This window comes from Triticum urartu, chromosome 7 (genome assembly GCF_003073215.2).
Source record: "Triticum urartu cultivar G1812 chromosome 7, Tu2.1, whole genome shotgun sequence".
In the NCBI taxonomy this organism is placed as follows: Eukaryota; Viridiplantae; Streptophyta; class Magnoliopsida; order Poales; family Poaceae; genus Triticum; species Triticum urartu.
Window position 1 is genome coordinate 707,424,461 of NC_053028.1, and position 12,268 is coordinate 707,436,728.

General features: G+C 48.8%; 1 protein-coding gene across 1 annotated transcript; it reads left to right on the plus strand.

The window, feature by feature from the left end:
- Positions 1-884: 884 nt before the first annotated feature.
- On the plus strand, positions 885-2,563 carry LOC125524773. The gene is made up of 4 exons (XM_048689801.1): positions 885-1,233; positions 1,481-1,661; positions 1,761-1,955; positions 2,164-2,563. Exons 1-4 carry the CDS (start codon positions 944-946, stop codon positions 2,413-2,415), a joined length of 918 nt encoding a protein of 305 aa, XP_048545758.1. The 5' UTR covers positions 885-943; the 3' UTR covers positions 2,416-2,563.
- The last annotated feature ends 9,705 nt before the right edge of the window (positions 2,564-12,268 follow it).

A 12,268-nucleotide genomic window follows, 5' to 3' on the forward strand; every position in this document is an offset into this window, starting at 1 on the left:
GTGACTTTGAATTAGCAAAGAGATCAACCGGTCACCATTACAACCAAACAGAACATACAACCAAAGAAGGAAAATATAACGCGGATGCAACTCCATAGTGGTTGATACAAGGCGCTAAAGCTTGAAGGCAAGCTAAAATGCTACAAACAGGGAAGAAAAGTCTACAGCTGGGGGACCTAGCAGGGAGTTGATGGGGGTCACGCCACCTGAAATGAACTCGCCTGTGACGCACCTTTGACAGAAGGGAGCTTCTCCCCCGAGTGAAAGCTAGAACACAGTAAGGCACTCATGAAAGCAGCAATGACGCGACCAACACATCAAGCAAACCACTTAGAACACAGGCTGCCGCCCTTAACATTAAACAAGCCAAAGACACTAGCTACCGAACAAGAGTGCCCCAAGAAGACACAGGGAGGACTTGAGCAAGATTCGAGTTTTTTCGCTAGCTTTTATATCGTCTTTGCTTGCAAAAATTGCAAACTTGTAATAATTTTGCTCACAGTAGCGAAAAAAATTGCATGTTTGATAATCACCCATCTTGTGTGTGACTCTGCTGTAGATCTCTCTCAGCAGATGTTATGCCGTTTAATCAATGAAATCTCAGCTTCCCCTAAAAGAAGTACATCACAAGCAATGTGCTGAGAACCATTAATTAGCCATGTGCCTCCCCTAGGGGCAAAACAGCTCGTCGTGCACATGGCGGTATAAATTATTCTTGAGTACAAAAGCATCTTATGTTGAAATACACTCACTGCACAAGACGATTCTCAAGAATAAACATAATATGGTGTGTGTACGTCTATATCTACTCGATCAATCTGCTTGAGCTGGCCTATAAATACCCACACTTGCCAGCTTCTCTTTTCCACAGCACACATATTCAGTCTAGCTCTTTGATCTACTCCACTTAGCATTGCTCCCATTCCCACGAGTCAAGTTGACCATGGCCACTCACACAAATTTCGATGCTACTCCATTCGGTGGGTCCGTGGAGAACACCGAGTTTCAGTTCAGTAGGTTGTACTGGCACCACATTTATTCGGGACCGAGCCCAAACCAATTAGACATCACAAGTGCAGATGCTAAGACTGGGTGGGGCCAGACAACAGTTCACAACTGGACAATATATGATGGGGTTGGCCCCAACGCGAAGCTAGTGGCCCGCGCACAAGGGCTGCATCTCTATGCTGGTACCTGGCACAATACCTTCAACATTCTGTTCGAGATTGAGGGGTATGTGTACATGTTACAATCTTTTGTTTCGTACTATGTACTTATGCCGCACAATATAGTGTGTCATTTTTTGTCACTTTGCTAGGGTTTTGTCTGTGTGAGGAACACAACCTAGAGTTTAGTGGATATTCAGATTTAGTTCATCAGAATTATAATTAAGCACCTAAAAGGCTTGACATGTCAGCTAGCTTCTCATGCTGTCAGATTAGTGCGCATATTTTATATTTAATTGCTAGCTTTTACACAGGTTTAAGAAAAGCACGCTTCAGGTAATGGGAGCATCTGTTGATGAAGAAGGTGAGTGGTCTATTGTCGGTGGGACAGGTGAATTCGCGATGGCACGTGGTGTTGTAACCAAAAAGCTGCATAAGAAAATAGATGGTGGAGACATAATCGAGCTTACCATTCATGGTTTTTGCCGCAAGCAGGTGAGCAGGGAAGGGTGTTCAGATTTCTGGTGTTTTTAGTTATTTCTTTGAATATTTACTCATCAATCTTTTCTTGCTCCGTTATTTGTGCACATGCAGATCACCCTCACAAAGAGTAGCCCATGGGGTGGCAATGGGGGTTCCGTTGTCGTTTCAGACAACCCCTTGAAGATAGAAAGTATCACCATCCTCCATGAAGGAGTAATTGGTTCAATTCAATATTCTTACATCAACCAAAATGGCAAGAGGTGCACCGCAGGTCCTTGGGGTAGTGAGAATCCAAGCCGCGGAGAGGTGTGATTATTTGCATACCTAGTCGGGTTTAATTTACATTCATTCACGTGCAAATTATAAAAGAACACTTTAATTGCATGCGTGCACTAGCTGTTTGTGTAGAGTAATGTAGTTGTTTAGGATCTTGCAAAAGTTGTACATGTCATTATTGTTTCGCTGGGAAAAATATACATATTAGTCCGTGAGAATTTTTTGTATTCATGTGCAGATCGTGCTGGGCCCTGGGGAGATTATTACGCAAGTGTCCGGAACAGTTACCGTACATAGTAATGTCCAATGTGTCCAAACACTCAAGTTCGTCACCAACAAGCAGAAAACATACGGACCTTATGGAAATAGTGCAAACAAAAAACTTGGTACACCTTTCAGCGTCATGGCGCCAAATGGCAAAGCAATTGTTGGCTTCTTTGGGCGTACTGATAAAACGTTCCTGAATGCACTTGGTGTTTACATCGCCTAGTTGGCAAGAAAGAGGTTTCATTTTAGTCATATGTCGTTTAATTTGGTTATGTTTCCAACATGAAAAATAAGATGGTTAGCGGATAGGAATCTCCTGTTATTAGTGGTCTTGGATCCGCTTGTAATGTATGTGCGGGTGCTTTGTCGTCACCTATTATGTTTCTTTGAATAATAAAGTTCCCTCAGGAATCACTTTTATTAAGCTTCAATTAGCTAAGTGCATAATTGTTGTAAGGAGCTCTTTTTCCTTTCTTTTGTGAAACGGGTACATTCAAACGACTATCAAACTATGGAGCTTATCCTCTTCTTTTGTGCAGAGCACTAGAAATTTCTTCACACAGAGTGTATTTATAGAATAGTTGCTTCAGAAATGTTTACAAAAATGGCAAAGCAAGTGTTGGCTTCAATGGTGGAAACCTGGGACCTGCCATTGTAGTCTATGTACGTGAAGAGCCAGCACGCTACGCCGCCGCACACCACCGCCACCGTGTCTAAGCAGTGCTGCCAGGCGATCCCCAAGTCTCCGGTGAAGCACTCGGTGTGCGTCGTCCAGCTCGGCTTGTAGGATGTAAGCATGCGCATGTCGCAATGCAGCTTGCTCCGGTCGTAGACATTGATGCTCATGGCTAGCACCATGAAGAGGCTGCTCGAGGAGCTGTAGTCCTCCCTAGTCACGATGGCGTAGTTCATGTTGGCCGACGACATGTTCTCCAGCGGGGGGAGAACGTAGCACGTGCCATAGAGCGGGTTGCACACGGCCAGGCGGATGTTGTCGGCACGGCCGTACGTGACCAGGCCCAGCCGCAAGAGGAGGAAGCACCGGCGGGCTGTGATCGGCTTTGCGCCATCCAAAAGGACAGCCACGGCACCACGGACCAAGGAGGCGAGGAACCGGCAGCTGGGGCCAAGCACGGACCGCGGCACGGGGACGAACACCTGCGGCACGCACAGGTCGGCCCAATACTTGTACCCAGAGTCCCCATTTCTTTGAGCGCATCGTTGCTAGGTAAAGAAGCCGATGAGGGCAGACGAGTGGGGCGCGTCCTTTGGCCAGGGGCAGCGGAGGAAGGAGCGGTCGGCGACAAGGCCGCACCACCGCTTGCATGCTGCATCGCACCGGAACAGCGCGGAGACGTCCGCCATGGCCACACGCGCCAGGACCTCGCGGAGCACGTCGTCCGGAAGCAATGTAGGAGGGGCCGCGGTCTCTTCCATCTTCTAGTTACCTCAGCGTATGTATGCGATCTCGGTAGGGTAATGCGAGCGAGCGAGCGATCGGTGGGGTAATACGTGGGTATCTGTACAATTACTAAAGCCGCGTTCGGATTCCCTCCGCTCCGCGGCTCCACGGCGGAGCGGAGCGGCAATCCAGTTGATTAAGGCCATAATTTGCGGAGTTGGTTAACTCCGCGCGCTCCGCTCCGCGAAGGAGTGCCGAACGCGGCCTAAGCTCCCAAGAATTACAGCGCTCACAGCGCTCCTGGTTTTTTTCCCAGCGTGGACTCTATTTGTTACGGAAAGGTTGAGGCGTGGCTTCCTTTCTTGCTAGGATTGAGTCCTAGGGTTAACTCCGCCCCCACCGCCGCCGTCACCCGCCTCATCTCCGGCGACCTGAGGCCTTGGCTCTTCTCTAGCTCATGGATTGGCTCCTGCACCCCGATCTCCTTCCCACGAGCAGCCCCCCTCACCTCCACACCCTCATCTCCGGTGACCTGAGGCCTTGTCTCTCCTCTAGCCCATGGATTGGCTCCTGCACCCCGATCCCCTTCCCACGAGCAGCCCCCCTCACCTCCACGCCCTCATCTCCGGCGACCTGAGGCCTTGGCTCTCCTCTAGCCCATGGATTGGCTCCTGCATCCCGATCCCCTTCCCACGAGCAGCCCCCCTCACCTCCACACCCTCATTTCCGACGACCGGAGGCCTTGGCTCTCCTCTAGCCCATGGATTGGTTCCTGCACCCCGATCCCCTTCCCACGAGCAGCCCCCCTCACCTCCACACCCTCATCTCCGGCGACCTGAGGCCTTGGCTCTCCTCTAGCCCATGGATTGGCTCCTGCACCCCGATTCCCTTCCCACGAGCACCCCCCCTCACCTCCACTGTCTCATCTCCGGCGACCCGAGGCCTTGGCTCTCCTCTAGCCATGGATTGGCTCCTGCACCCCGATTCCCTTCCCACGAGCACCCCCCCTCACCTCCACTGTCTCATCTCCGGCGACCCGAGGCCTTGGCTCTCCTCTAGCCATGGATTGGCTCCTGCACCCCGATTCCCTTCCCACGAGCACCCCCCCTCACCTCCACACCCTCATCTCCGGCGACCTGAGGCCTTGGCTCTCCTCTAGCCCATGGATTGGCTCCTGCACCCCGATCCCCTTCCCACGAGCAGCCCCCCTCACCTCCACACCCTCATCTCCGGCGACCTGAGGCCTTGGCTCTCCTCTAGCCCATGGATTGGCTCCTGCACCCCGATCCCCTTCCCACGAGCAGCCCCCCTCACCTCCACACCCTCATCTCCGGGCGACCTGAGGCCTTGGCTCTCCTCTAGCCCATGGATTGGCTCCTGCACCCCGATCCCCTTCCCACGAGCAGCCCGGCCCCCTCACCTCCACACCCACATCTCCGGCGACCTGAGGCCTTGGCTCTCCTCTAGCCCATGGATTGGCTCCTGCACCCCGATCCCCTTCCCACGAGCACCCCCCCTCACCTCCACTGTCTCATCTCCGGCGACCTGAGGCCTTGGCTCTCCTCTAGCCCATGGATTGGCTCCTGCACCCCGATTCCCTTCCCACGAGCAGCCCCCCTCACCTCCACCCTTGTTCGCGGATGAAGCCGGAGCTCACCTGCGCAAGCCCGAGCGTAGAGACGCTGTTGACAGAGAGAATCGACACTGCCGCCACCCCGAGCTCTTTTATCTCCCTTCCCGCCTCGATGGCCACAGCCCCGCAACTACGCCCACGGTCCGACCTCAACTCCTCTCCCTATGCTTTCTTCTCTGATGCATCTACCTCTCATCCATGTCGTGCCGGCGGCAGCGAGGGATCCTTGTTGCGGTGGCGATGGCTGGGCCAGTTCTGCCTGCATGCGTGTCTGTTGTGTGTGCAGTGGAGTGGATGGTGCCTATGTATGCTAGCTCTGTATAATTTTACTATTTTTTAATGTTCAGTTATTTTATATTTGGAATTTGGAGAAGCACCAAATATTTATGTTCCTAAGTTTAACTTTTTGTTCTTGCCGAGTACTAGATAACAATGCCAATGGAAGAACAACCACAAATATATGCAGTTGTAAACAGAAACAATTTTCTACATTCTTTGCATGAGGAAAGAAGACAGCTGAACGCCACTAGCAGCAGCATCTGCCTAAAATCTTTGTTATTTCCATATAGTTCTCTACAGTCTATTGATTTAATTTCTACTACACAAAGAGCAATTCATTTTTAGACATGGCATATGCAGTTACCACAATGGTTCTTATGTGCTTGGCTGATATGCAGCATGATGATGAGGTACAGTAATGTGAATGTTCTTTTTTTAAGCTTTAGTTACATTTGTATGCTCATTAGCAGTTGAGACAAACAATGGTGAATGTGATCATTAATCTTCCCCGCGGGAGTGGGCGACAGTGGTATTATTTTCTTAACTATTTACCAATAAGGAAATCTACTGTTGTCCCTGAAACCAAGTTGCTACCATCCTAAAATTAGTCCAGGTTTAATACGAATGTCTCACCTTGTTTACGTTCATTCCTATTGATAAACTGCATGTAAGTTATTTCACTAACATACTTTGTCACATTAACAATAGATTCAGACAAGCCATAAATTTGCAGTTTTCTTCACTTTATTGCATAAAAGGCCTGTCGTTTAAGTCATTGGAGGGCACTAAATTTGTACACCTAAGTCGATGGCATGTGTTTCATCTTTATATCAAAGAGTATCAGATTTGCAGTTCAATATCTCATATTTAGTTATAATATCTTTCTTATGGAAACTACAGCAGCTCTTACTGCCCATTTGCATCTCAGTCTCTTTATAGAGCGATATGAAATAGATACGAGGACAATTTTTATATTTATTGTATGGTCTCAGTTTGTCAAATCTCACTAACAGAGCCTGATGCATAGCCAAGCCTATCATCTATACTCTATACTCTATCCATTTGAGGAAAATAGCAGGTCAGTTGATAGCCACTACAAAACACATTTGTGTGTATCTAATTATATTTGTGAATTTACCAGTGATTGGTACTTCTTATGAGGTACTATGTTACCCTTGCTAAAATGTTAACTCATCTTCTGATGGCAACATGGTGTTTTCAGTTTTAAGATATCGGACCCATAGTCTGCTGACCATCATACAATATGAAAGGATTGTAAGGATACCTTGATGCCCTAAGATGAACATTCCTACTGATAAACTGCATGTAAGTTATATGCACATGTAAGATCATGATGATCTTGGATCAATGTTTATAACTCTTTCTAATATAAAATGTTGGATGTATTGGCTGCTTATAAAAATATTTCAAAGATGCCAAAGATTCCACAAAAGTATTTGTTTTTTCTCTGCAATTGTGCTAGACGATCTTAGGTCTGAAGTATTGTTGCTCATTCTTTCTTATCATTAGGTAGACATGAATGCTAACTTTGCTAAATCTTTCTCATTCAAGTATGGAAATAAATAAACATTGATACTTTATAAAGGAGCGTGTTAGCCTAGGAAAAACTGCTTAGTTGTCTCATACTGAAATTTTGGGTGTCGAAAATATCATGCAAGGATGCTACACCTACTTTTCACACTACTATATTTTTCTATTGTGAAGTTGCCTTTAGAGATTCAAACCCATTTTAGAAAATGTATTCTTCTCAATAATCGTGGCTCTTCTTTGTCAAAATGGACATACATGCTATACTTGCTCATATCATTTGTTTTTAGGTTCCAGAGGATATCATTTTGACTCATCGTTACTTTAATTGACAGTTTTCCAACAATGAGTTCGGATGTAGATTGGATCATGAGGATGAGGACAGTGTTTTAACCTTGTAGGCACACCGGCCGGCAAGCGCGCAACTTTCTGCTCTCCATATCCCTACAAAACAGAATTATACAAGTATACTGCAGATTAGATTGGAAACACTACACCTTTTGTGCCCTCTCTTGGTCATAATTGACTGAAGCCTTGGTGTAGCGTCCACTGTAATTAAATCTATCCCTCAGTCTCTTTATTTGTCAAGGAAAAAAATATATGTGATATCTGTTTAGCAACGCCACAACAAAAGTTTAAGGATGGATGACCTCTGGATCCACCATTTTTCTATGTAATCTAGATGGCATACTGAATCATCATATTCAGTTTGAGTGTGAGTAATTTATTTTTTATATATGAGTTGTTGGGTAAACAGCATCAACAATGCAAGACGGGGCGGCGAAGCGCGCGTTTGCTTCTAGTATATGTACACACATCATAAATTTTTGGGAAACGTTTATAAACGGCACACCGGCTGAACCGTTCCGCTGGACGCCTCGACACGCACTGCAGCTCGCTGGCCCATTCGCCACTCGTCCTGCCCAAACGCGTCAAGTGGCTGGGGATCACGTGGCCCACTCCACACCACACCTTATCTCTTTCGTCTCCCACCATTTTTTTTTTTGGAAATGGAGGTATACCCCCGGACTCTGCATCATGATGATGCATGCGGCCCTCTTATTAAAAATTTAGAAAGTATCATCATAAAGGTCTTACAGCTCGCAAACGGAGCAAAACAAAGTGCATAAACCGGAAAATTACAAGCGGACAAAGACAACCGATACGGTAATAATAAGGATAAGCTCTCTAGACTTCTATCCTGTTATGCAAACGCCATCTGAACCGGTTGAATATAACCCGAGCCACCATCTCCCATTGGTTGCACCCAGTAACCAAAGGCTCATCGGAGTCCATAGGAGTGAGTAAGGACCACGTACGGATCCAAGCTGTAGCTCTGAAGATAACCTGCAAAAAAGTTAAGTTGTGTTGTCTGTTAAAAATCATATCATTTCTGCAGTTCCATATAGCCCATAGTAACGCACATATTCCAATCCGAATACGAGCTGCCGTGATCTGCTCAACCCAGCTAACCACGTCCCAAACAAAGACGCAATATCTACTGGAGGATTGATATTAAAAGCTATATGAATCGTTCTCCAAAGTAACTTGGCAAGTGGGCATTCAAGGAATAAATGTTGTATTGTCTCATCCTGAGCACAAAAACAACACCGCGAGTTGCCTACCCATCGCCTCTTAAGTAAGTTGTCCTTTCTGAGTATTACTTGCTTGTGGACAAACCACATGAAAATTTTAATCCGCAAAGGAACCTTAACCTTCCATATATGAAGTGACCTTGAGATGGGGCCAGAATTAATCAGATCGGTATAAAAGGATTTCACCGTAAATATCCCATTTTTAGTTAACTTTCATTGTGTTGAGTCCAGCACGTCGGAGAGTCGAACTTCAATTAATCTCCGAGCCAAGTGCATCCAGGCTGTCCATCTCTCACCCACTAACGTGCGTCCCACCATACCTTATCTCTTCCATCTTTCTTCTCCCTCCCGTAGCATCCACTCTTTCTCCACAACTTTTTCTCTTTCTTTCTCCTGCAACGAACCACTCCGCGAGCTGCCGGTGACGCACGAGAGGCAGCGAGTTATGCTACAAGGGGGTGCTGGTGCTGCACTCCAGCCACCTCACGACGAGCCTTCTCTTCTCCCCCACCGCTGCCACACCCCCACGCACGAGGTCGACAAGCATGACTAGGAAGCAGCCGCCATGGATGTTGTGCTGCAAACGGCAGCGAGATGCTATAACCACTCGTGAGAAATGCTACAGCCGATGGCGGGGGATGCTACAACCAGTGCTTTTTTTAATGGAACCAACCATCGGAGTTTTTGCTGAATTTTTTGTTTGCTGGAACTAACATTTTTATTTGCTGGAACCGGCTAATTGTTTTGTTTCAACAGACAATTGAGCTTTCGTTTGCTGAGTTTTTTGCTGGAACCGGCATTAATTTTTGCTACTACCAGCGAGGGATTTTGATACATCCAGTATGGCGGGGCTACGACCCGGACGGCGGCGACTCTTTTTTTTTTGCTGCAACTGTCGTTGTTTTTAGCTACTACGGCGATATTTTTTGCTACATTCATTCAATGGCGTGATTGGTTGGTGAAGTTGCGACCTTGCGATGGCGGCAACGGCGTTTTTGCTGCAACCATTGTCAGGTTTTGCTACGACCGGATAAGTTTTTCGCTACATCCGTTCAGTGAGCATCAACGGCGAGGGCGGCGGCGGGGCTACAACCAGAGCCGCTGAGAGCTGCAACCGCAGATGCAGCTGTTGCATAGGTCGCGGCAGCGACGAGGAGGACCGGCGAGGGTGGGAACCAACGACAAGGATGGCCGGCGAGGGTGCGGATCGGCGACGAGGAAGGCCACCGGAGGGGAGCTGCGCGAGACGGCGGAGATGCGGGGATCTGCGTGAGCGTGAGATGCGTGAGGAGGAAGAAGATCTGGGACGAATCGTTTTTTTTTTGCTAGATAGAACGGCCAGAACAAGTGGCATCCTGCGGCTAGGGTGCGACCGGCCCAAACTTTGGGCCGGTGCGCCGGCGCAGATTACTCGCCTAAATTTTTTCGTGTCAGTTCTCTACTCGATGAGGATTTTTCTTTCCGTATTTGCTAAATCTGAGAAGCCTGAAACTTTTGAAAGTGGTATCGTGCGTATATATATGTACACAGCATGGAGACAGAGAAGATAACGATGGACTCCATATCACATGCGTTTCTGCCTAACAATCCTATCTCTTCACGGTTAGAACTCTGTATAGTAGATTCTGTAGCTTGTTTAAACCGTGATCGGATCTAAAAATTAGTTGACATGTACTCCCTCGGTAACATGATAGTATAAGACATTTTTGACTACTTGGATATGTACATCACGCATGCAATGGTATACAATGCGTTGAGCAATTCGCAAAGCATCAATTTTGACTTGATCCTAGAACCCTAAAAAACCTTACGGTGCTCCTTCTTCCCTCCCCACGATGTGGATCTCCAGCGGCACGCCTCCCTCTCACCATTAATCAATGTGTTGAAAGATGAGTTCGACAATTGCTTCGCCGCTCTCACCATTAATCCGGCCGGCCTCACCTTCGCACGCACTCACTCGGCTCTTCTCCAAGAAGACCGCCACCTCTCTAAATGTTTTTCTCCAGCCGTCCGCGATGGCTCTTCTCGCCGGTGCCCCCTGCTCCCATTGCCCCATGCCTGGCCCCTTAGCCCGCACAACGCCCTGCTGCTCCTGCACCAGCTGACACTCGCAACAATAGGAACCAGAAGTAGAACATCCCACTCCTTCGGCGCCCTTCATCAACCCTGGCGCTTACACCCTATTTAAACCTACTTAAATCGGTTCGCTACAGTGAAGCGGGCGTAACAATTTTCGGTTTGATACAGTACCACGCCGCTGCAGTGCACCTCCCTCTACAGTGTTTCGCTAAATGGGCCTGCCGAGTCGGATCGCGCATGTGCGAAGGTGCAGCTGTTTGACGCACGCAAGCGTCATATACAGGACCACACGTGTTAAACGGAACCCATCACGGCGACATCACACTGCCCTTAAATAGTAGTGATGAAATAGAACAGATAGAAGATCCTCTACCAGCAGTAATATAATGCCAAACCGTATACAATCAGCTACACGTCCAAACAAAACAGCTGGAAGCACCTTTCAAAAGAAAAGAAAAAAACTGGAAGCATGTCACGATATGCAGGTGCCACTGGCAGGTATGACTTGGGCGTAGCGAGCTAGGCGAGAGATGAGCAATGCCGGCCAGTGTATCTCTATGGGCACGTCATCCATAGCCATGGGCGATAACGGGCCTGCCGCTTCTTCCCCCGCCCCAGTCAGTTTCATTGCTCTAGAGCAGGGCCAGTCTCCTCCAATGTCGTCACCTTGTTTCCAGGTTTCTTGGCAGAAGTGTTTTTCTCCGTGTTTAATGTAGTAGCAGAGTAACGAGACAGTCCCACCAACAGCGGCTAGACGATAACAGCCGGTTATAGGTAGAATCATCGGCGGTGGGAACGAGAGCTTTGCCAAGGTGAGGCGCCCGTTCTTGGCACTCACGTCAATGGTGGAAAACTGAAGATAACCAATGTTGTCATTGTAGGACATGGACGCATAGAGCCAGCTCACCACGCCGTCGCACACTACCGCGTCTTTCCAGTGCCGCCAGCAAAGATCAATGGCTCCCATGAAGCACTCCGTGTGCGTCGTCCAGCTCGGCTCGTCGGATGTGAGCGTGTGGAGATCGCACTGCAGATTCTCCTGGTCGTTGACGTTGCTGACAAGGCCCATGGCTAGCACCTTGAAGAAGCGGGTCGAGTGGTTCGAGGCGCCACAATCGTTGGCGGTCAGGATGGCGTAGCCGTAGCGGATGCGGCGGGCTGAAGACCTATTCTCCAGGGGTGGGAGCACGTCGCACGTGCCAGCGAGCACGTTGCACGCGGCTAGGAGGATGATGTCACTGCCGCAGGTGACCGGGGCCAGCCGCACCAGGAGGAAGCCCTCGCGGGTGGCGAGCGGCTTGGCGCCGTCTAAGAGGCCGGCCGCGCTGCCGCGGATGAATGAGGTGAGGGACCGGCGGCCCAAGCCAAACGCGGATCGTGCCGTGGGGATGAACACCGGCGGCTCGCACGGGTCGGCCCCGTCCCGGTCATCATTCTGATCCCCTGATTGGCACCGTTGCTGGGTGAAAAAGCCGATGAGGACGGACGGGTGGCTCGCGCCCTCTGCCCAGCGGAGGCAGAGGAACGAGGGGTCGGTGAT